Source organism: Bufo gargarizans, chromosome 5, assembly GCF_014858855.1.
Source record: "Bufo gargarizans isolate SCDJY-AF-19 chromosome 5, ASM1485885v1, whole genome shotgun sequence".
NCBI lineage: Eukaryota > Metazoa > Chordata > Amphibia > Anura > Bufonidae > Bufo > Bufo gargarizans.
This window is the reverse complement of record NC_058084.1, coordinates 184,895,751-184,922,568: the sequence shown is the minus strand read 5'-3', so window position 1 is coordinate 184,922,568 and position 26,818 is coordinate 184,895,751. Positions and strand designations below refer to the sequence as shown.

Here is a 26,818-nt window from a genome sequence, read left to right as displayed (position 1 = left end):
TGTTTTTACAGGCTAGGGCAGCACTAAAAACCACCCATTAGAGCCAGTGACTTCACCAGGAACACTGCTAGGTGGAAGCCAGTATCCAAATGTAAACAAACAGCACTTGCATTGCACGATTTAGTGCAAGGTATCAGTATCTCTGAAAGATTTCTGCTCCGCAATCAGTATCTCTGAAAGATTTCCTCCTCCACATTCTAGCTTCACTTAGACTGCAGCTTCTGCTTACAAATACTGATGTACAATACTGACCAAAATAATGTCATGTGAAAGTGGTCTTGACTAGGGATGAGCGAACTCGAACTGTATAGTTCGGGTTCGTACCGAATTTTGGGGTGTCCGTGACACGGACCCGAACCCGGACATTTTCGTAAAAGTCCGGGTTCGGGTTCGGTGTTCGTCGCTTTCTTCGCGCTTTTGTGACGCTTTCTTGGCGCTTTTTGAAAGGCTGCAAAGCAGCCAATCAACAAGCGTCATACTACTTGCCCCAAGAGGCCATCACAGCCATGCCTACTATTGGCATGGCTGTGATTGGCCAGAGCACCATGTGACCCAGCCTCTATTTAAGCTGGAGTCACATAGCGCCGCCCGTCACTCTGCTCTGATTAGCGTAGGGAGAGGTTGCGGCTGCGACAGTAGGGCGAGATTAGGCAGATTAACTCCTCCAAAGGACTTGATTAACTGATCGATCTGCAGCTGTGGATCATTGAGCTGCTGATCCTCAATTGCTCACTGTTTTTAGGCTGCCCAGACCGTTTGTCAGTCACATTTTTCTGGGGTGATCGGCGGCCATTTTGTGTCTTGTGGTGCGCCAGCACAAGCTGCGACCAAGTGCATTTAACCCTCAATGGTGTGGTTGTTTTTTGGCTAAAGCCTACATCAGGGTGAAGCTGTCACACCAAGTGCATTTAACCAGCAATAGTCTGTTCATTTTTTGGCCATATACAAAATCAGGGGCAAGCTGCGCCTGTCACCAAGTGCATTTAACCCTCAATGGTGTGGTTGTTTTTTGGCTAAAGCCTACATCAGGGTGAAGCTGTCACACCAAGTGCATTTAACCAGCAATAGTCTGTTCATTTTTTGGCCATATACTAAATCAGGGGCAAGCTGCGCCTGTCACCAAGTGCATTTAACCCTCAATGGTGTGGTTGTTTTTTGGCTAAAGCCTACATCAGGGTGAAGCTGTCACACCAAGTGCATTTAACCAGCAATAGTCTGTTTATTTTTTGGCCATATCCCAGTCTAATTCTGTCACTAAATCCATACCGGTCACCCAGCGCCTAAATACTAGGCCTCAAATTTATATCCCGCTAAATCTGTCCTTAGTGCTGTAGCTGGGCGAGTTATTTAGTGTCCGTTCAAGCACATTTCTTGTTCTGGGTTGAAATACAATTCCCAATTTAGCAATTTCATAATTTAGTGGTTTCTGCTATATCAGAGCTATTTGAAATCTATCCCTAAAAGGGTATATAATATTCAAGGTGCACATTGGGTCATTCAGAATAACTTCACACACACCCGCTACTGTGTATTTCCAAGTCTAATTCTGGCACTAAACCCATACCTGTCACCCAGCGCCTAAATACTAGGCCTCAAATTTATATCCCGCTAAATCTGTCCTTAGTGCTGTAGCTGGGCGAGTTATTTAGTGTCCGTTCAAGCACATTTCTTGTTCTGGGTTGAAATACAATTCCCAATTTAGCAATTTCATAATTTAGTGGTTTCTGCTATATCAGAGCTATTTGAAATCTATCCCTAAAAGGGTATATAATATTCAAGGTGCACATTGGGTCATTCAGAATAACTTCACACACACCCGCTACTGTGTATTTCCAAGTCTAATTCTGGCACTAAACCCATACCTGTCACCCAGCGCCTAAATACTAGGCCTCAAATTTATATCCCGCTAAATCTGTCCTTAGTGCTGTAGCTGGGCGAGTTATTTAGTGTCCGTTCAAGCACATTTCTTGTTCTGGTTGAAATACAATTCCCAATTTAGCAATTTCATAATTTAGTGGTTTCTGCTATATCAGAGCTATTTGAAATCTATCCCTAAAAGGGTATATAATATTCAAGGTGCACATTGGGTCATTCAGAATAACTTCACACACACCCGCTACTGTGTATTTCCAAGTCTAATTCTGGCACTAAACCCATACCTGTCACCCAGCGCCTAAATACTAGGCCTCAAATTTATATCCCGCTAAATCTGTCCCTAGTGCTGTAGCTGGGCGAGTTATTTAGTGTCCGTTCAAGCACATTTCTTGTTCTGGGTTGAAATACAATTCCCAATTTAGCAATTTCATAATTTAGTGGTTTCTGCTATATCAGAGCTATGTGAAATCTATCCCTAAAAGGGTATATAATATTCAAGGTGCACATTGGGTCATTCAGAATAACTTCACACACACCCGCTACTGTGTATTTCCAAGTCTAATTCTGGCACTAAACCCATACCTGTCACCCAGCGCCTAAATACTAGGCCTCAAATTTATATCCCGCTAAATCTGTCCCTAGTGCTGTAGCTGGGCGAGTTATTTAGTGTCCGTTCAAGCACATTTCTTGTTCTGGGTTGAAATACAATTCCCAATTTAGCAATTTCATAATTTAGTGGTTTCTGCTATATCAGAGCTATTTGAAATCTATCCCTAAAAGGGTATATAATATTCAAGGTGCACATTGGGTCATTCAGAATAACTTCACACACACCCGCTACTGTGTATTTCCAAGTCTAATTCTGGCACTAAACCCATACCTGTCACCCAGCGCCTAAATACTAGGCCTCAAATTTATATCCCGCTAAATCTGTCCCTAGTGCTGTAGCTGGGCGAGTTATTTAGTGTCCGTTCAAGCACATTTCTTGTTCTGGGTTGAAATACAATTCCCAATTTAGCAATTTCATAATTTAGTGGTTTCTGCTATATCAGAGCTATTTGAAATCTATCCCTAAAAGGGTATATAATATTCAAGGTGCACATTGGGTCATTCAGAATAACTTCACACACACCCGCTACTGTGTATTTCCAAGTCTAATTCTGTCACTAAACCCATACCTGTCACCCAGCGCCTAAATACTAGGCCTCAAATTTATATCCTGCTAAATCTCTCGTTACCGCTGTCCTGTTGTGGCTGGGAAAGTTATTTAGTGTCCGTCAAAGCACATTTTTTGTTCTGGGTTGAAATACAATTCCCAATTTAGCAATTTCATAATTTAGTGGTTTCTGCTATATCAGAGCTATTTGAAATCTATCCCTAAAAGGGTATATAATATTCAAGGTGCACATTGGGTCATTCAGAATAACTTCACACACACACGCTTCTGTGCATTTCCAAGTCTAATTCTGTCACTAAATCCATACCGGTCACCCAGCGCCTAAATACTAGGCCTCAAATTTATATCCCGCTGAATTTGAATACAATACATTGGGCCAAATAATATATTTGTTGTTGTGGTGAACCATAACAATGAGAAAAACATCTAGTAAGGGACGCGGACGTGGACATGGTCGTGGACATGGTCGGACATGGTGGGTGACGTGAAGCCTCATTCTCTGCTATGACATGCAGACTGATTCTCTGCTGTCATGAAGCCAGATTGTCTGTTACGGGACCTCTCTGCTCTGCCTGTGTGCTAGGCCTAAATATATGCCAATGGACTGTTGCAGTGGTGGGTGACGTGAAGCCTCATTCTCTGCTATGACATGCAGACTGATTCTCTGCTGACATGAAGCCAGATTGTCTGTTACGGGACCTCTCTGCTCTGCCTGTGTGCTAGGCCTAAATATATGCCAATGGACTGTTGCAGTGGTGGGTGACGTGAAGCCTCATTCTCTGCTATGACATGCAGACTGATTCTCTGCTGACATGAAGCCAGATTGTCTGTTACGGGACCTCTCTCCTCTGCCTGTGTGCTAGGCCTAAATATATGCCAATGGACTGTTGCAGTGGTGGGTGACGTGAAGCCTCATTCTCTGCTATGACATGCAGACTGATTCTCTGCTGACATGAAGCCAGATTGTCTGTTACGGGACCTCTCTGCTCTGCCTGTGTGCTAGGCCTAAATATATGCCAATGGACTGTTGCAGTGGTGGGTGACGTGAAGCCTCATTCTCTGCTATGACATGCAGACTGATTCTCTGCTGACATGAAGCCAGATTGTCTGTTACGGGACCTCTCTCCTCTGCCTGTGTGCTAGGCCTAAATATATGCCAATGGACTGTTGCAGTGGTGGCTGACGTGAAGCCTCATTCTCTGCTATGACATGCAGACTAATTCTCTGCTGACATGAAGCCAGATTGTCTGTTACGGGACCTCTCTCCTCTGCCTGGGTGCTGGGCCTAAATTTATGACAATGGACTGTTGCAGTGGTGGCTGACGTGAAGCCTGATTCTCTGCTATGACATGCAGACTGATTCTCTGCTGACATGAAGCCAGATCCTCTGTTACGGGACCTCTCTCCTCTGCCTGGGTGCTGGGCCTAAATTTATGACAATGGACTGTTGCAGTGGTGGCTGACGTGAAGCCTGATTCTCTGCTATGACATGCAGACTGATTCTCTGCTGACATGAAGCCAGATCCTCTGTTACGGGACCTCTCTCCTCTGCCTGGGTGCTGGGCCTAAATTTATGACAATGGACTGTTGCAGTGGTGGCTGACGTGAAGCCTGATTCTCTGCTATGACATGCAGACTGATTCTCTGCTGACATGAAGCCAGATCCTCTGTTACGGGACCTCTCTCCTCTGCCTGGGTGCTGGGCCTAAATTTATGAAAATGGACTCTTACAGTGGTGGGTGACGTGAAGCCTGATTCTCTGCTATGACATGAAGACTGATTCTCTGCTGACATGAAGCCAGATTGTCTGTTACGGGACCTCTCTCCTCTGCCTGGGTGCCGGGGCCTAAATATCTGAGAATGGACTGTTCCAGTGGTGGGTGACGGGAAGCCAGATTCTCTGATATGGAACCTCTCTCCAATTGATTTTGGTTAATTTTTATTTATTTAATTTTTATTTTAATTAATTTCCCTATCCACATTTGTTTGCAGGGGATTTACCTACATGTTGCTGCCTTTTGCAGCCCTCTAGCCCTTTCCTGGGCTGTTTTACAGCCGTTTTAGTGCCGAAAAGTTCGGGTCCCCATTGACTTCAATGGGGTTCGGGTTCGGGACGAAGTTCGGATCGGGTTCGGATCCCGAACCCGAACATTTCCGGGATGTTCGGCCGAACTTCTCGAACCCGAACATCCAGGTGTTCGCTCAACTCTAGTCTTGACTCTTAAGCTATATTCACACAGGCTTCTTGGTGCCTGCTTACAGAAATTGACAACAGCCGAAAAATCCTATTGATCATCAAGGTTGTTTTAATATTAAGAATAGTGATCAAGATTGTGCTATTTTTATTGTAAAAAGTAATAGAACCTTTGACAAAATCCTGATGAAGACCGTTAATGGCTTTTTTTAACCTAATGTTCCCAATACAAACTAAATATAAATTATGCAAATTAGCAGTTGAGCATGTCTGAAATATATTCACTTATGGGGTCATTCATTATCCTGAAATACGCCTAAATTAGGCAACTTTCAGACGCAGATTGTGGCGCAACGGCCTGTGACTTTTTTAGCTCACGTTAGGCCTAAAAAAGTGGACCTGGTGTGGATGGGGAAGGAGCCGGGCCAGGAGGCTCATCTCATTCATAATTTTCTACGGATGTTTTAGGTGTAGAAAATCATCTAAATTTAAGGCAGATAGGAAGTTATGTAGAGGCCTGCAAATGTTCTCCTCTCACGTCAGGTCTAAAAAGAGTGTAGTATGGGCAGGGAATGGTACAGCCCGGGAGGCCCATCTCATTCATAATTTTCTACGCCTGTTTTATGCTCATTTAGACTGGCGCTGGATGCGCTGAAGTTATGTAGCGCCTGCACCTCTTCATAACTTTGGCAGATCCACCACCAAATATAGGGGTTATGAGACCGCCGTCTAAAACGCCGCTCTTAATAAATTACCCTCTTAAATTGTAATATTGAATTATAATATTTGAAGAAAAATAGGTTAAAAAGGTTGTCCTATGAAGCGATGCATATTTACATGCTCCCCGCTGTTCAGTTCCCACTTGGGTCCACCACTGCCTTCATTGTGAATCGGTTACTGCAGTCATATACCATGTAGGGGAACATGTCACTGCTTCAGCCATTCATTAGCACTTGACTCTATCCATTCCAAAAGTTTCCACTGGGGATTGAAGCACAGTGAAGACAGCAGTGGACCTAGGTAACCAGAGATGAGGGTCAGAAAGCAGGTAAGTTTTCTTCTACTTATGGGTACAGTGAGATGGTGGTGGTGATGGTGGGGATTTAAAACAGAAGGTAATTATGGGAAACCCCCTTTAAAATAGACAGAAACAACATGAAATAATAGCTATACAGATTGTATGCCTTTTTATAATGATACTAAGAAAGGGAAACTGGCTTTCTGAGCACTGATTCTTTTACTCTGCTGTATCAATAAATAAAAAAAGTCCAGAAAATGTTTTCTCTAAATGCAGCAGAAGGTTTATATAAGGCCCATCTATATTATTGTAGCATTACTATACCCACACTGGACATTTTACTAAAGTTTAAGTTTTCCATTGACACCCATACAGATGTCATGGTCTGTGCTTTTATGAGCAATTAGTTCCTTTTCATATCACAGTTCATAGCACTTTGCTTTTCAATAATATGGTAGGTCTTTTGGGGACTGCTAAGAGTCAAAAGCACTAAAGTGAATTGGTTTAAAAGTATCCAATTTCATTACTGAAAAAAAGTGCGGCTAAGCAAAAGACAGGGTCATGGAGCTATAGATCACACAATATGATGAAAAGTTTTATTGTAATTTTCCAGCAAAATATAAGTTGAGTTCACAAATAACCTGAAATTTCATGCTTTTCCATTTTAGCTGATGAATCTGAAAATCAATAATGTTCTTAAAGTTATCATGTCAGCTTTTTTCCAAAGGCAACAGTGGAATTACATCAAAATACTATTCTTTCAAAGGCCAAAATGTTATTAAAGTGAACATCCCATTTTGGATAATATACTGTATTTTATTTTATTTTAAATAAATGTTCAAGTTTCATGTAGACATAGATAAAGCATAAAGGGTAGAAATGAACAAATCAGTTTGTTCATCAAACAGGAGTTACCCATCCCCCTTGATTGACAGCGCTGGCCCTCTCAAATTTATGCCTGCACTGTTTCTACAAGTGGTGGTACAAGATCAGAGGCTCTTCTGTGGCTATTGGAGGAGCAGAGCACAACTGTGCATGTGCCGCTTCAATATCCTTGAAAATTGTTATAAAATTTTAAAAAGTGCTGAGAATTGGAAGATATAGCGCAGGTGTGAGATGACAGGCTTGCTCAGTTGGAATATGTGTTGCTTGGAACACAGCAGAAGACCTACTGAACAAGCACTGAGACAAGATGATATGGAGCACACAACAAGAAAGGGTTAGAAAACATGGTGCTCTGAGGGCTCTGGCTGGTCCCTTGGTGCTCCAGTTAGATCACTTGCATATGAATTAAAAAAAAAGCATTTTTCTCAGCAATGGGGCCATGGATAGTCCTAATCAGGGCATCGTTTTTATCAGAAGAATGAACGCTACAAGTTTGTATCAGCAGGATGAACCCTACAAGACTTATGGATGGTTTAATAGGGTTGATCATGCTGACAGATGCTCTTTAAAGGTAAGTTAAACATTATCTTTTATGTGTTTGAGGTCTGGGTAAGGAAACCGATTAATATATAACAGTAATTAATATAGAGCTCTTGCTAGCTATTTCCTTTCAGTGATACAGTAGCTTACTATCATGGACATGGTGATGTCAGGTGATGTGGAAGGTTTGCTAGGCAGCTGATTTTTTGCTATGCATATGCCCATATATTTTTACTTCATTATGATAAATGTGGCACACATTAATAAATGTGGTCCTGACCCTGGATGACTCTAAACACTGACCTTATAGCAAATTCAGAGACTTTGGTGGCAAGTGGAGTGCCTTCTGACACTGTAGTGTGGTGACAAAGGGACTTTTGCAATGGTATGGTGTTCCTTCTGGTGCCATATGTCAGAAGATCCAGAATGTGGCTGTATACAATCTAAGCTACACAGAGGTATAGTTGGGCCCCATACATCCTAATGGGTACCCTATTACTGCTTTGTACAAAATGAAGCTGTTAGGTCCAGTTCAAACACCAGTGTTTGGTCAGTGACTTCAATCCATGATTGTGAGCCAAAACCATTAGCTTACACAGAGATAAGATAAAATGGAAACATTTGTATTTTCTACTTGTTTTGTGTTTTTGACTGTCAACTGGATTTGGCTCATAATCACTGATGGAAATCACTAACCGAAGCTTGACTTACAAACTAAGCCTCAAACTTCTGTGCAAATGAGACCTATTTGTAAAACATTAGACCCTAATACACTAAAATTATTTCTAAGAGTCCGATGTTATCTCATGTTGCTTTATTGGGCCCTGTATAAGAATTTGTGCCTATGGACCCCCTTGGGAGTTTAGACCACAATCTTTCTGTCATCTAGTGGTACTTTCAGGAAAAAAATATGGAGTGCTAAACAGCTAAATGAGTAGCTTCTGTATGCTGGACTGTAGCTAAAATACATATTTTTTCTTCTAATGTTTAGTCTTATAATTTAATTCATGGTGACCTTTCCTTGTTGTAAAAAATGTCCTCTTCTTCAACATCTGATCAAATATGTCAGGGACAAAATATTCCAAATTATTCCCAGTCACAGTCATTGAAGCACTTCTGATATGCATGGCTAATAGCTTAATTTTCTTCTTCCTATTCTGCTTTGAACATCTTACTGGCACAGGATGACCTACATGGTGCCTGTAAATGCTTTGTATTAGAGTAATGGGCACAAGAATGTAACTCCAGATGTTTTACTGCACACACTGAAGAAAAATGAATGCAGAATAGAGCAAATAAATAATTCTAAAGCAATTACATTGGTGCTTGTTTTTGTCTTCTTATTTTTCACTTTAAATTATATTTAGAGGCACCTTGAGCCATCAGAAAATAGAACAATAAAACATTCATATGGCTTATTGTACAGCTTAAAAAAAAAAAGAAAAAAAAAATCTGAGACAATAGAATTATATGGATTGTACATGGTGACCTTTTAGCGATCATGCTTGAAAGGGCCTTAACAACCAGACACTTTTTTATTGATGTTGTGCACTTGGTGGTCTAACGACTCTAACTCTTTTATTTATTGGGGCACCAAAATAATTTTTCAGCATTTTTTGGCGACACATAAGGCTGTTTATTAACAACTGCTTTAGAGAAATACATTATTTTTATATTTTTTTATTAGAGGTAAGCTGATTAAAAAGTAAAATATAAAATATCATTTTTCTAGTTCTAGCTCATGGAGTACACATACTATATCATTCACTGTTATTTTTCAGTTTTCCACTAAAACAGGGGCTTTCCTAGGAACTCAAGTTATGCAGGAAAAAAACTCTTATCCCATTGACTGGTAGAACTGCTAATCCCGGGAGGATTGGGGGAGGCTCTCAGATTACAGAATTGCAAGATCCAATTGAGGTAACAACAGTAACAATACCTCTAATCACTACCTAAAACACATTTAGGTATATAGACTGAATTTGTCCCGCTAAATTGCAGGGACAGGAGCTTTAAACCCTTGACATGGGTTTAAAGCTGAGAATCATGCAGTGTATATATACATGTTAAGAAGTTAATTTACAGAGGTATCTTCAGTCAAAAATGAGATCAACATTTCTTAATCCATATGTATAGTAACTGAATGATCTTTTTGCTTCAATATTTGATCTGCCTAGTTATTGTGTTTCTTTTACTAACAGGAATATGGCTGTTTGTGGCCCTTTCTGCAAAATTGACAAGAGGAAACACAGCAATATTGGTTGGCATCTGAAATTACTGTAAGTTGTCAATAAATTTTTACTTGGCAGTTTTGGAAAAACATTAAAAACAAGCAATATGAATTCCTGTTGTCACTATTGTTAAAGTGGAAACAAAATTGAACCTTTGGCCTGTTCCTACTTCTGATGTACAAATATACAGTTGCAAGAAAAAGTATGTGAACCCTTTGGAATGATATGGATTTCTGCACAAATTGGTCATAAAATGAGATCTGACCTTTATCTAAGTCACAGCAATAGACAATCACAGTCTGCTTAAACTAATAACGCACAAAGAATTAAATGTTACCATGTTTTTTTGAACACACCATGTAAACAGTCACAGTCCAGGTGGAAAAGTATGTGAACCCCTAGACTAATGACATCTCCAAGAGCTAATTGGAGTGAGGTGTCAGCCAACTGGAGTACAATCAATGAGATGCGATTGGAGGTGTTGGTTACAGCTGCCCTGCCCTATAAAAAAACACACAGCAGTTCTGGGTTTGCTTTTCACAAGAAGCATTGCCTGATGTGAATGATGTCTTGCACAAAAGAGCTCTCAGAAGACCTACGATTAAGAATTGTTGACTTGCATAAAGCTGGAAAAGTTTATAAAAGTATCTTCAAAAGCCTTGCTGTTCATCAGTCCACGGTAAAACAAATTGTCTATAAATAGAGATAGTTCAGCACTGCTGCTACTCTTCCTAGGAGTGGCCGTCCTGTAAAGATGACTGCAAGAGCACTGCTCAATGAGGTGAAGAAGAATCCTAGAGTGTCAGCTAAAGACTTACAAAAGTCTCTGGCATATGCTAACATCCCTGTTTGCGAATCTACGATGCGTAAAACACTGAACAAGAATGGATTTCATGGGAGGATACCACAGAGGAAGCCACTGCTGTCCAAAAAAAACATTTCTGCACGTTTACAATTTGCACAAGTGCACCTGGATGTTCCACAGCAGTACTGGCAAAATATTCTGTGCACAGATGAAACCAAAGTTGAGTTGTATGGAAGAAACACACAACACTATGTGTGGAGGAAAAGAGGCACAGCACACCAACATCAAAATCCCATCCCAACTGTAAAGTATGGTGGTGGGCGCATCATGGTTTGGGGCTGCTTTGTTGCGTCAGGGCCTGGACGGATTGATATCATCAAAGGAAAAATGAATTCCAAAGTTTATCAAGACATTTTGCAAGAGAGCTTAAGGCCATCTGTCCACCAGCTGAAGCGCAACAGAAGATGGGTGTTGCAACAGGATAACGACCCAAAGCATAGAAGTAAATCAACAACAGAATGGCTTAAACAGAAGAAAATACGCTTTCTGGAGTGGCCCAGTAAGAGTCCTGACCTCAACCTGATTGAGATGCTGTGGCATGACCTCAAGAAAGCGATACACACCAGACATCCCAAGAATATTGCTGAACTGAAACAGTTCTGTAAAGAGTAATGGTCAAGAATTACTCCTGACCGTTGTGCACGTCTGATCTGCAACTACAGGAAACGTTTGGTTGAAGTTATTGCTGCCAAAGGAGGTTCAACCAATTATTAAAGCCAAGGGTTCACATACTTTTTCCACCTGCACTATGAATGTTTACATGGTGAGTTCAATAAAAACATGGTAACATTTAATTCTTTGTGTGTTATTAGTTTAAGCAGACTGTGATTGTCTATTGTTGTGACTTAAATGAACATCAGGTCACATTTTATGACCAATTTGTGCAGAAATCCATATCATTCCAAAGGGTTCACATACTTTTTCTTGCAACTGTATGGGCACATAATATTTTTGGTGCATTGGAGCTATTTAACATGCTCATATATTATACCCTTTAGTCTCAAATATGTTCAAGTAGGCTTTAATTTTCAAAAGGTAGTACAATCTGTTACAAAATAAACCCTTCAAAAACATTTCTTGAAAGGCTTTTCAACAGTTTCTTTGAATCTTTCTATAATTTGTAGCCATGCCCATTTGTTTACAAAAATGTTGTAATTATTAAGTTTTTACTATCCAGGGCAGGATGAAACATTTCTTGGTAGGAATCTTCATTAATGACAATGATCACTAGTAGTGTTGGGCGAGCATGCTTGGCCGAACACCAGTTCTGTTCGAGCATCGCTATGCTCGGCACATTGCGGTTTCGAACACCGCAAGAGCTCTAGTGGTGGGCGGCAGGAGCTATATTCGAATTTGCAATAGTTCATGAATATTTTGTAGAATATTTGTCCTATATTTGCTAATTTTGAGAATTATTTTATTGAATGCGATAAATTGGCAATTTAAAAATCGTGTAATGTGAATTCGTAAAGCGAAATACAGGCATTGGTCACTTTGGCTAAATTTTTCAAGCTGCTAGAAGTTTCATGAGTTTCTCCTGAGACTGGAGAAAATGGTTGGCACGGCAGAACATTACAATAGCTTTATATGCAGATATAGTCAAGTTCTCCAATATATTTGTGATTGTGCTAATCAGCAGTGATTAGAATATTTGTTCAAATTACGTGAAACTTCACATTTTAGCAGGTCTAACTTCAGATTACCAATTGGTGCAGTATTGTTGTGAACTTGACATTGCTTCCTTCTCATTGGCCCACAAGCAAGAAGCAGAGAGGAATCATGTGTTCAGATGGAAAAAAAATTGTAATATTCGATATAACGGATATATAGCACTATATTCTAAATATTTGTGTATTCTCGAAGTGGCGATATTCGCGATAAAAATTCGCTATACACTAGCTTGCTCGAGCGCAATGCTCGAGTCTCCTCCCCGCACGTTTGTTGGCTGCTACGCAGCCAATAAACATGCAGGTAGGTACTGACATTCATTGTAATGCCATAGCCATGTTGGCTACTGGCATTACAGTGATTGGCTGGCCGAAACACGTCATCGGGTGCTATATAGCACTCGATGACACGTGTTCGGCTCAGTTTTAGTCAGGGAGAGCTGTGCTCAAGAAGGGACAGATAGTTTAGGAAGTGAAATAGTAATATTTCTTGTTAGAGACCCAAAAGTCCTTTTAAAGACTATTGTTGTATGTCATCAATATAATTATTAGCGTAACCTGCGCTAAATTGCATGGAATTGTTAGAGAGACCCAAAAGTCATTTTAAGGACTATTGTTGTATCTGACAGCAATATATATATATTTAGCACAACCTGCGCTAAATAGCTTGAAATTGTTTGGCTGCCGCAGACAGTGACATTATCTGCGCTACATCTGCTGTCTAACGTGTGCGCAGCCTAATAATATCTGTGACATCCAGTGTACTTTTTCCGTAGACGGTGTCGGCTGCAGACAGTTACATCCTGCGCTACATCTCTTGTATAAAGTTAGCCCATCCTAAATAAAAATCCTAAATTCAGTGTAATTTTTTTTAGCCGCTAATGACAGCGACATTACTTGCGCTATACCTCCTGTATAACGTTTGCCTATCCTAAATATCAGTGACATTAATTCAGTGTAATTTTTAATTAGCCGCTAGTGACAGCGACATTACTTGCGCTATACCTCCTGTATATTGTTTGCGTGTCCTAAATATCAGTGACACTAATTCAGTGTCATTTTTTATTAGCCACTGGTGACAGTGACATTACTTGTGCTATACCTCATGTAGAAAGTTTTCACATCCTAAAACTGTGACATTCAGTGTACTTTTTTCATAGACGCTGCGGACAGCGACATTATCTGTGCTACATCTCCTGTTTAACGGGTGCACATCCTAAAAATATCTGTAACATTCTGTGTGCTTTATTTGCGCATACACTTACAAAACCTACGCTACCGTACGTGTGACATACTTGCAAGCATATATACCATTTAATATGTGCAAGGCGAGCAGTAGGGGACGAGAAGTGGCCGTGTTGCTGATGGTGCACGCAGAGGCCGTGGCCCTGGGCGCGGTGAAACTGTGCCTGCTGCCAGAGCATAAGAAACACACTCATCCACGATACCTAGCTTCATGTCCCAGTTTGCAGGATGGCGCAGGACACCACTCTCGAAGTCAGACCAGGTGGTCGATTGGATTGCAGCAGGAGGAGATATTGTGCCCTGATTCCCAAACTTTACATCATCCACAGTCACAAAAAGATACCGGTGGGGAACGGCAATTAGTGTTTCATAAGGTGGATGATGTTGATGAGACATAGTTGCCAATAAGTTAATAGCAATTAGTGTCAAGAGGTTGATGATAAGGATGAGACACGGTTGTCAATAACTAAGGTTGTTGTTAGGTCAACAAGTCAGGAGGATAACCGGAGTGACGAAGTGGAAGAGGAGGTGGTCGACGATGAAGTCACTGACCTAACCTGGGAAGGTGGCAAGCAGAGTGAGGACAGCAGTACACAGGGGGAGGGATCTGCAGCACTGCAACAGGCTGGAAGAGGCAGTGGGGTGGCAAAAGTGAGAACATGGGCCACGCCAAACAAGCCTGCAACTGTTTCCCGGAGCACCCCCTTGCAGCAATCTCCCTTGCCAAGGGGTAGGTATTCTGGAGTTCCGCAGTCTGGCTCTTTTTAGAGGAAAGTGCGGACAATGAGAGAATTGTTATTTGCAACCATTTCTCTGTCCCCAGCCACCAATATTTTTCACAGTGTGCAGTCCCAGCCTTACACCAGCATGTGTCCCGTAACATCACCCCTGACCTGACCAATGCAGTTATTAGGAAGGTCCACTTAACGCCTGACACATGGACAAGTGCTTTTGGCCATGGACGCTACATTTCCCTGACAGCACACTGGGTGAACGTTGTGGAGGCCGGGAGCGAGTCGTACCCTGGGATGGCACAGGTGCTACCGACGTCAAGGATTGCGGGCCCTACTTTCATCAGGGTTTCGGCCACCACCTACGTTAGCGGCTCCAACCCCCCCTTCTCCTCCTCCGCCTCCGCCATCTGTCTCCACTTCCACCTCTGAATTATCCTCTGGCAGCACCAGTCAGACATCAGTCAGTAGCTGGAAGCAGTGTAGCACTGCAGTGGGGAAGCAGCAACAGGCCGTGCTTAAACTGATCTGCTTAGGTGACAAACAGAACACCGCCGCAGAGCTGTGGCAGGGTATAAGAGACCAGACTGAACTGCGGCTCTCGCCACTCAGCCTACAACCAGGTATGGTTGTGTCTGATAATGGCCGTAACTTGGTGGCGGCTTTGGAGCTCGGCAAGCCCATGTGTTCAACCTAGTAGTTCAGTGGTTTCTCAAAACTTACCCCAATTTGCCTGAGCTACTGGTGAAGATGCGCCACATGTGTGAACATTTATGCAAGTCATCGACAGCTTTCGCTGGTCTGGCAATGCTGCAGAAGCACTTGCAAATGTCAGCTCACTGACTGTTGTGCGACGTGAGCACGCGCTGGAATTCGCCGTTCCACATGTTGGCCAGGCTTTGTGAAAAGCAGAGGGCAGTAGTTGAATACTAACTGTAACATGGTCATCGTCCTTTCCAGTCAGCTTCCACTCTTCACAAGTAATGAGTGGGCATTGATGTCGGACCTCTGTGAGGTTTAACGCAACTTTGAGGAATCAACACTGATGGTGAGCGGCGATAATGTTATTATTAGAGTAACCATCCCACTTCTGTGTATACTCAAACGCTTGCTGCTCACAATTAAGGCGGAAGTTTTGCATGTGTAAGAGGTGGAAATGGGTGAAGACAGTACACAGGGTGATAGCCAGACCACCCTCAGTTCGTCATCTCAGCGCAAATTTCTTTTCTACAGAGGGTAGTACCCATGGAAGTTTAATTCCATCTGTTCAGCGGATGAGCAAAGATGATGAGGAGATTGAGAGTCATCCTCCTGATGAGGAGAGCGAAGTCTTGTCTGTTGGGACTCTGGCACACATGGATTACTATATGTTAGGCTGCCATTCCGTGACCTCGCGCTGTACGCATTTTGGCCAACACCGATTACTGGTTGTTCACCTTTCTCGACCCCCGCTACAAAGAGAACTTCTCATCTCTCATTCCTCTGGTGGAGAGGAAGAGCAAAATGGTGCAATACCAGAAGGTCCTTGTGGAAAAATTGTTTCAATTATTTCCAGCTGACAACACTGGCAGCAGAGTACGTAGTTTCTTGGGCAACCGAGGAGTGGAGACGAGGGAAACACATAGCAGTTCCAGCAGAGGCAGGGCAACACTCTCCAATGCCTGGGACAGTTTTATGACACCCCGCCAGCACCCTTAACCTGATGCACAGCCTAGTGTCACAAGGAGGGAAAAATGGTGAAGGAGCACGTAGCAGACCGTGTCAGCGTCCTCAGTGATACCTCTGTGCCTTACAACTATTGGGTGTCAAGCTGGACACATGGCACAAACTGACACTCTACGCCTTGGAGGTGCTGGCCTGCCCTGCCACCAGCGTTTTATCAGAGCATGTATTTAGTTCTGCTGGGGGCATAATAACTGATAAGCGCATCCGCCCATCAACTGAAAATGCTGACCAGTTGACTCTTATAAAAATGAACAAGGCCTGGATTTCCCCTGACTTCTCTACTCCACCAGAGGAAAGCGACTGAACATAAAGGTACTTTAAATGTGGCTTTTATGGTGTATTGAATCCACTGTATTCCCATGCACCCCTTCCACCATTAAAAAGGGTATATGGTTCAATCTTCCTTTTCTCGTCCTCCTCATCCATCATTATCAACATGCTTATTAGGCTGCCCTCGCTCCTAATGTTTTAGAGGGTCAGCTCAGCAGCAGGCCCTCACCCGTAATGTTTTTGAGGGTCATCAGCAGGCCCTCGCCCATAATGTTTTAGAGGGTCACCAGCAGGGCCTTGCTCCTAATGTTTTTGAGGGTCACCAGCAGGCCCTTGCCCATAATGTTTTTGAGGGTCACCAGCAGGCCCTGGTCCATAATGTTTTAGAGGGTCACCAGCAGGCCCTTGTTCATAATGTTTTTGAGGGTCACCAGCAGGCCCTTGCCCCTGATGTTTTAGATGGTCAGATCAGCAGCAGGCACTCACCCCTAATGTTTTAGAGGGTTATCTCAGCAGCAGGCCCTCATCCCTAATTTTCTAGATGGTCAGCTCAGCAGCAGACCCTCATCCCTAATGTTTTAGATGGTCAGATCAGCAGCAGGCCCTCGCCCCAAATGTTTTAGATGGTCAGATCAGTAGGCCTTTGCTCCAATAGTTTTTGAGGGTCACCAGCAGGCCATCAATCAACATTTTTCAAGGGTGTGTATGATGCCCTCCTTTAGTGCATAGGCTTTATGGGTGTAGGAGTTCAACTACCTGAACAATTGTACCACAATGTGAATGAGGCCTTCCTTTATGTGATATACAGGTTGCATCGGTGTGCCTCTTCCTTTTGGCAGCACTTGCACTTTATATGCAAGTAAATATACAGGAAAGAATGTTTCTTATCAATTTTTCCTCTAAAATCGATTTTATCTTCGGTTTTGTGCGTATTATTGTCAGTCTGTAAAAGTGGCGTACTACTCGGACAACATCCTTCCCAGCAGCGACCTTGGAGTCCAAGATGAATTTAGACATCCTCCCCATGCTGTTCCCAAATCATTTCAGTGGAGTTTCCTGTGAACCAGACACCCTCCCCTCTTCAGAGCAGGGGGTGCCTGGTTTAATGCTCTGGTTCTCCGATTGACTTTCATTGTGTTCTGGTGCTCTGTAGAGCACCCGAGCATCCCAAAGTGTTCTACTCGAGCACCAGAGCACCCGACCACTTTGGTCCTCAGTCAACACTATCCATCTTGCTATTTATGTGGTTTGATTTATTCAGCATGGTTGCTATGAGGGCCAAATTATAGAGTTAGTCCCAGGACCTCCACTACACTCTGCAGCATTTGCACTTTATATTCAAGAAAATATATAGGAAAGAATGTTTCCTAACATATTTTCCTCTAAAATCGATTTTATCTTTGGTTTGGTGCGTATTATTGTCAGTCTGTAAAAGTGGCGTACTACTCGGACAACATCGTTCCCAGCAGCGACCTGGGAATCCAAGATGCATCCAGGCATCCTTCCCATGCTGTTCCCGAACAATTTCAGTGGTATTTACATAAATTTCTGACCTTTTTCTGTGAACCAGACACCCTCCCCTCTTCAGAGCAGGGGGTGTCTGGTTTAATGTTCGGGGTCTCCCATTGACTTCTACTCGAGCACCCGAACACCCGAGCACTTTGGCGCTCAACCAACACTAGTCGCTAGCATTACCAGAAAGACAAAGTAGAAAATGAAGTATAGAATATTTTTACATTAGATTTTGGCTGTCCTTTCAGTGTTGGCTTTTATTGAACTAGGCAGCTCAAGACAGATTTCTTGTAAAATTGAAAAATATTTATTTTTGTTATGGAGAAGGGAGGTTTTCAGTGTCAGCTAATAGATTTTGGAGAAACTCAGTTAAATGGAATCTGTGTGTCATGTTCTCCACACATTATGTCTGTCATTGCTCTGCTATCTGTGCTCCCTCACTTTAATATAGCACCAAGTTAACTTCATTATTTCAGTACTGAGATCTATAGCTATTTAACCCTTATAGGATTGGCGATTTTTTTCATTTTTGTTTTTCACTTCCTGCATTCCAAGAGCCATTACCTTTTTATTTATCTGTTCATTTAGCCATATGAGAGCTAGTTTTTTGTTGTATAAGGTTACTTTCTAAGAGTACCTTTTAATATTACATATGATATAGTGGGCAGCTGCAAATAAATTCAAAATCGGGTGGAATTGGAAAACAAATGCAATTCCGCCAAAGTTTTATGAATTTTGTTTGCATAGAGTTCCCTATGTGGCAAAATTGACTTGTTACCTTCATTTTATAGATCTGTTTGATTACGTTACCACATTTGTATAGTTTTTCATTTGATATAAAACTGAAAAAAGAAAAACTTTGTAAAAAATGTTTTTTTTTCTTCTTATTGCCTTATTCTAACCTCTATAGCTTTCTTAGATTAATGTCTATTGATCTGTATGAGGGCATTTTGTACTTTTCAATTATACCATTTTGGAGTGTGTGTGACTTTTTGATCAAAGTAAAGTGGCAAAAAAAGCGACTGGCTATTTTGAACTTTCTTTTCGGTATAATACATATTTTTTTATTTTAATAGTACTGGTATTATTTGATGTGGTGATGGCTAGTTCTTATTTATTTTTATTTTCATTTTTGGGAAAGTGGGTGATTTGAATGTATAATAAATAATTTTTTATTTTTTTAAAAACTTTGAGGGTCATTTACGAACATACAAAAAAGTGGCGAATATCTGGCGCAGATTATTCCACATGCCATGTATGCAGCATAAGCTGCGATTTCTTCCCCACTCACGCCATGTCTAAAAAATAGGGCATGGCGTGGGAGGGGAAGGGTGTCAGGCCTGTCTCATTCATCATTTTCTATGCTTGGTTTAGGCATAGAAAATGGTCTAAATATAGAATCGGCAGTGGATACACTGAAGTTATGTCGAGGCCGGTGCCTCTACCTAATTTTGGCCATCCAGTGCCATTGCAGGGTCTTGCTAAGACTGGCATCTAAGACGTCCATCTTAATCAATGTGCCCCTTTGATTTTTACCCTAGGTGACTATAACAATCAATTATTAGATTGCCAAATATATTCTGTGATTAATAATTATCCATCATAGAACATACCATGCATTGTATTCCAATACAGTGCTTCCACCTGCAGGCCTCTATTTGAATATACTAGGGATTGGTATTGGAGCCTCAAACAGGCTCCGAACTATCAATGTAACATAACTGAATTCCTGGATCTTACCTGGAGGAGGCTGTTAGGGGCGTAAGTGCTCGTGGTTCACACATCTTCACCGCTTAGATGCTGTGGTCATATTTGACCATGACATCTGAGGGGTTAAATGTCTGCAATCAGCCTTATGGATAATTATCGACATTAACCCTAGTCCTCTGCTGTTTGAAACAGCAAAAACGCAGTGGCTATGACGTTGCAGCACTCATGAGCGTGCACCATCTTTAAAGTGACGACTTATGTCATACATGTATGGCGAAGGTTATGAAAAGGTTAAGCACCCTGCTCCTGACATAATCAAGATGTTTTGTCAATTGCTATAGTGTTAAAACTGATTTAGATTGTCCTGGATTTTGCATCTTCCCTTTGGACTTTGTTTGCTTAGATTATTGTATTGCATGAACTCTAAAATATGAAAGCCATGACCTTATTTGCTTGGATTATTGTACTACTTGAATTCTACTTGTTCTGACCTTATCTGCTTTGACTATTATATTGCATGAGCTCTGCCAGCCATGATCTTTTGCTTAATTAGCTAAACAAACCGTCTTCTCAGTTTGTTACCATGAACTGGTTTCTACTTATGTGGACCATTGCCTGTGGATTCACAACCAACCCTGACTTCTATCTGTGGCAACCTCATTTTACTATGTCTAAATTTAGTAGACTTCAGCAATCTGATATTGTATATTGTTGGTGACTGCTTTTTGATTCAATGTTAAAATGACTAGTTATCTACAAGGTGGCTGACTAAATGTCAATGTCTTTGAGCCAAAGGAAATGAAGAGTCTCACTTCCTGTTTGCCAATAGTTTACAGAAAACAAAAAATATGTTTTTTTTTTTCTTACCTGTCATATTGCAGTAAACTCTCAATGGTCCTTGTGGACCACTGCCATCTGGATCAATCCAGTAGAAGTCTGATGTATTGCCCAAGTGTCTGTATACTTCACAAGAGAGTTCATACATGGCTGAAATAAAAAAAAGGGTTGCTAAATTAAGTGATACAACTTTTGCTGATATAATCTAGCTGAAACCTAAAAACATGAATAAAACAAAGAGATTGTTAAGCACTTTAAAGAACTTTCAATGAACTATAACAAAAAATGCTGAATTTCTAACCCTTTGCAGACTGCCCAATTAAAATTTAGGTTGGCAGCCAGGCATTAAAAAATGGCACCCAAAGTAATGCTTGTTGCTGACTTTTAACCATTTAACCATATAGATGCCATAGTCAAATGTGACCACGGCATCTGGATGCCATAAAACCCTGAAGTGCGCACTTCCAGATGTGCTACTGCTCCCCACAGCGGAAATCGGGGGAGCTGGAACATATATGTGGCAGCCTCTGTCCTCCTGTGTGTATCAAAAAGATATACACATCTAAAAATGGTATCAATGAAAGTACAGATTGCCCCGCAAAAAATTAGCCCTTACACAGCTCCATACACATAACTACAAAAAAATTTGAGAGGTCAGAATATGGTGATAAATATAAAAACAAAGTTTTTTTTAATCAAAGTGAAAGAAAAACTATACATATGTGGAATCGCCATAATCAGTACTGACCTGGAGAATAAAAGTAATCAGTACTGACCTGGAGAATAAAAGTAAGAGGCCAGTTGTAACATATAGGAAATGGTGTAAAAAATATGTAAACTGCTGTGGCGCAATAGTGTTTTTTTCTATTTGTTAATTCCACCCCATTTGGAATTTCCCCTCCCACTTCCTACACTTTAAGCAACCCTATATGGTGCCATTAGAAAGTGCATCTTATCCCACAAAAAACAGTCCTTCATACAGCTATATAAATGAAAAAAATAAAAATGTTATGGCTTTGGGAGGGCTGGGAGTAAAAAACAAAATCAAACTAAATAGAATATTTTCTGGTCATTAAAGGGTTAAAAAGATCATGATTATATGAACAATATTGGCTATGTACTGTACATACAGCATTAATCTACATCAATAATTGTAATTAACAATATTTTTATGGGTAATAAATACATTTGACTTTTCCTCTACTGACTTTTTAGTAAACACATATTTTCCATGTACTTTGGCAGTGTATAGAGTGTAAGGACAGAAAAGAAAAACAATACAATTTAGTTTGTCATTATTGCTAATAATAGAACATCACACTGTTTTAGATTTGTTATTTTATGAACAATAAAAGTATTTGATAAAACACATATGTCGGCATCTTTCAGTGTGCTTAGAAAGAGACAATTTCAGGACCCTGACATTTTTCACCTTAAGGACCAGACCATTTTTTGCATATCTGACATGTGTCACTTTATGTGGTGACAACTATAAAATGCTTTTACTTATCCAAGCCATTCTGAGAATGTTTTCTTGTCACATATTGTACTTCATGACAGTGGTAAATTTAAGTCAAAATATTTCATTTTTTATTTATATAAAAATACCAAATTTACAAAAAAATTGGAAAAATTAGCAATTTTCCACATTTCTATTACTCTGCTTTTAAAACGTATAGTGGCTTTAGAAGTTTAGAAGCAAATCTTAAAATTTGTAAAAAAAAATCCAAAATCCAATTTTTTAAGGACCAGTTCAGGTCTGAAGTCACTTTGTGGGGCTTACATAATAGAAACCACCCATAAATTGCCCCATTTTAGAAACTACACACCTCGTGGTATTCAAAACTGATTTTATAAACTTTGTTAACCTTTTTGGTGTTCCACAAGGATTAATGGAAAATGGAGATTAAATGTCTGATTTTCACTTTTTTAGCCGATTTTCCATTTTAATTCATTTTTTCCAGTAAGCAAGGGTAAACAGCCAAACATAACATTTTTATTACCCTGATTCTGTAGTTTACAGAAACACCCTATATGTCGTCCTAAACTGCTATACAGGCACACGGCAGGGCGCAGAATGAAAGGAATGCCATATAGTTTTTGGAGGGCAGATTTTACTGGGATAATTTTAAGATGTCATGTCACATTTGAAGAAACTCCAAAAAAGTGACCATATTTTGGAAACTACGGGATAAGGTGGCAGTTTTGTAGGTACTATTTTAGGGTATATATGATTTTTGGTTGCTCTATATTACATTTTTTGTGAGGTAACAAAAGTAGCTGTTTTGGCATCGTTTTAATTTTTTGTTTTTTACAGTGTTCATCTGACAGGTTAGATCATGTGCCATTTTTATAGAGCAAGTAGATACGGACATGACAATACCAAATATGACTACTTTTTTTAGTGGCTCATTTTTTTTTAATATGAGATGATGGTTTGATTGGTACTATTTTAGGGTGCATATGACTTTTTGATCGCTTGGTAGTACACTATTTGTGATATAAGGTGACAAAAAAAAGACAGGTTTTTTTTTTTACGGTGTTCACCTAAGGGGTTAGGTCATGAGATATTTTTATACAGCAGGTTGTAACGGATGCGACAATACCTAATATGTCAACTTTTTTATTTATTTAAGTTTTACACAATAAATGCATTTTTGAATAAAAAAGAAATTATGTTTTAGTGTCTCCATATTCTGAGTGCCATCGATTTTAAAAATCTTTGGGCGATTGTCTTAAGTAGGGTCTCATTTTTTGCGGGATGAGATGATGGTGTGATTGGTACTATTTTGGGGTACGTATGATTTTTTGTTCGCTCGGTGTTATACTTTATGTGATGTAAGGTGACAAAAAATGGCTTTTTTGACATCGGTTTTATTTTTATTTTCTACAGTGTTCACCCGAAAGGTTAGGTCATGTGATATTTTAATATACCTGGTTGTTATGGACATGGTGATACCTAATATCTCTTCTTTTTATTATACACAATAAAAGCGTTTCTGAAACAAAAAAAATCAGTTTTTAGTGTCTCCATATTCTGAGAGCCATATTTTATTTTTTTATTTTTTGGGTGACTGTCTTATGTAGGGGCTCATTTATTTTGGCATGAGATGATGTTGCATACGCCTTTTTGGTCGCTTAGTGTTGCACTTTTTGTGATGTAAGGTAACAAAAAAATAGTTTTAGCACAGTTTTTATTTTAATTTTTCTACGGCTTTCAGGTAAGAGGGTGGATCGTGTGATGTTTTTTATAGAGCTGGTTGTCACAGACGCAGCAATATGTCTGTTTTTCTTTTTCTTTCACAATTTTAAGTGTTTTATTTAGGGATTGAAACTTTATTTTTTTTATTATGGAAAAAAACTTTTTTTCCCTTTTTATTTTTGTCCTACTTTTGGACTTCAACTTCTGGGGTCTGATCCCCTCTGCAATGCATTACAATACAATTTATATTGTAATTCATTGGCTGTCAGCTTTTATGCTGACAGCCTGCCTATGAGACCCAGCCTAAGGGCTGGATCTCACAGTCTTCCATAGAAGGCAAGCTCTGATGCCTATGGAAGGCATCGGGCTTGCCTTCTCTGCCATAGGGTCCCTGCCACTGTAACATGGGGACTCGATGGGGAAGCGGAGGGCACCCGTACCTGCTATCACCTCATCCCCAGGTGATTCATCAAACCAGCCGGACTTCTTCATGGTCAAATTTTTATGCTCACATGCTTATTGCAGAAAGGATGACATGGAGCACAGGAGATCCCTCTGGTCTGAGGCAATACAGCACCATACACAACAAGATGAGACGCCTAGTTTATCCTGATACCTCTACAAAATAGCCCTCAATTTATTTTTTATTTTTTATAAATTTGCACTTCTGAGGGAGCCTTTGATCTCCATGCACATCAACAAGCCTTAGGCATCCATGTGCCTGTTGCTGGTTGACTAGTTTTCTTCATTGGACCACTTTTGGTGGGTGTGAAAAATCCCACAAGACCCAATGTTATTCATTTTACGTGTCAGTAATGGTTATTTAGTATAATGATTAATTGATATAAGAGAATAATCAGATTGGCAACTGACCACTTAATCCTATCAGGTACCTGGCTTTGAATTGACTATAGAGAACAAAAGCTAAACTATGTTATACTGAATGTTTCACCGGTATCTCTCCATTTTGCTGTGACTTTGTTTAGGCTCTTAGTCAAATGACTAAAGTGTGTGTTGTTTGTCCAGAAGTTGACTCTCAGAATATTGCAAAAACTAAGGTAGCGCGTAGCAGCTGGTTGCTTCTGGAAGCAATAGACAATTTTGTACTTGTAGTACTACTGTAAAGGAAGAGGGGTCTATCAATCAGAACACTTGCTATGGTCAATAAATCCTGAGGAAATCCAGTCAAGATATAGGGATTTCTAATAGGTAACATGCTTTCTGAATATGCAATAAATCATAATAAAGAGCTGGGTGCAGAATTTTAGATCACAATAAGTAGCAACTACTGAATTGAAGAATTGAGTTTTAAATAGTGAGCCTTTGTTTTTGGATGGATGGGAGTCTGTGCACACTGTGTACACATTGCTCCATATCCCGACCTAACCAGCAACACAAAGCAGAGCAGCAATGGTTGATGGTTCAGAAGGACGTTGCTGGAGCATAGTGGGTAAATGTATTACATACTCAGAATATTAATGTTGACATAAATTGCATTTGTATTTCTATAATGACACAAACAAGTTTTATTTCATTTTCTCTTCTAAGGGCAGCAATTCTGAAAATACTACAATATGGTCAGTTTAAACTAAAATCCTAAATACAGAAGTAATTGTTTTGGCAAGGTTGACTTTTCATCAAATTTTATGATCTCCGCTGACCTTGATCAAACTTTGAATATGTATACATGTGTCTTTACTTAACTTTCCTCTTGACTCGGCCTATTCCGAGATGTTTGTGAGATAATTAACTTTGTCAAGAGTTGCTTAGGCAATATGTGTCTATATGTGGACAATAAGAGGCTAGGGTATGAATTGCAGCATGTCACATGTATTATGAAAAATTTGAGTCCTTAATTTGCAGAAAGGAAATGATGAACATATCTTCAAATCATCTGACTCTAAAGAATATAGAACAAGCATTGATAGTAGTCTGAAAGTTTTACATATTATAGTATTATAAAAATGTATTTTCTTAGAATTGAGAAAACTTTGTCAAATAAAAGTAAGCACCTGGCAATTCTTATCATCGGAAGACTGTAAGAAAGTAAATTGCCAACATTCAGCAAACTAACCTACTTATCTCTGACTGTGAAGGTGACAGTTAGAACTTCACTTTGAAACACTTGTGTGCCTAATTAGTGAAAAACCAATGAACTAAGAACAATGCTTTTTTTCTTTCTAAGAGTTTGTTACATATGTCTTGAGAAATGCACAGAATGTGTGAATATGCTTTCTGACATTTAGCAATCTTGTTTATTTCCAAAGTCCATAGCCAACATTTCTATCAGCCATCAGTAGTCTCCTGGTAGGATTGTAGTCTGCACCTGTTAATTTCATAGGGATTGCATTTAGGAGGTGTAATTTATTAAGAAAAAAATATAAAAATTACATAAAAGGACTTTTTCTGTCTTATCATTTTCTTTTTCTCTCTCTCTCTTCTCCCCCTCTCTTTCAAAACTCTTTAAAGCAACAACAACACAGTAAATAATGTCAAAATGACATTTACATATATAGCCATGTGCAAATACATGGTAATAAACACAAGCACAATTAAATTTCCTCTACTACGAACACACTACAAATTAGTATTAATGCATTGAAATACGCTGAATTCTGGAATTATAAACCTTAACAAAATTGTAGCTCCTTTTTTGGGGTTATTAACACTAGGCAATTAAATATGTCCTGGTATGAACACACTGTACACTGGTATTGATGCACTGAAATCCGTTGAAATGCGCAATTATAAATGGTAGCATAATTGCAACAGATTTATTTTTGGAATTAACACAAGCGCAATTAAAGGTGCCCCGCTACGAACCCGCTGCACACTGGTATTTCCACACTAAAATGCACATTATGCAATTATAAATGATGTCAAAATTGCAACTAGGAAAGAGAAAGGCACTTTTGCACAGTGTATGCAGCAACATACAACTCACCTAAAGAATTATTAGGAACACCATACTAATAAGGTGTTGGATCCCCTTTTGCCTTCAGAACTGCCTTAATTCTACGTGGCATTGATTCAACAAGGTGCTGATAGCATTCTTTAGAAATGTTGGCCCATATTGATAGGATAGCATCTTGCAGTTGATGGAGATTTGAGGGATGCACATCCAGGGCACAAAG

The 26,818-nt window shown here is 40.1% G+C and overlaps 1 protein-coding gene across 1 annotated transcript in view; it reads right to left on the bottom strand.

The window, feature by feature from the left end:
- Positions 1-26,818, bottom strand: part of CNTNAP2 (contactin associated protein 2) — a 2,163,381-nt gene that overhangs the window by 686,037 nt on the left and 1,450,526 nt on the right. Inside the window, exon 13 of the mRNA XM_044295439.1 lies at positions 20,513-20,632. Coding sequence (XP_044151374.1) covers positions 20,513-20,632 — 120 coding nt within the window. The remainder of the gene's footprint in view (positions 1-20,512; positions 20,633-26,818) is intronic.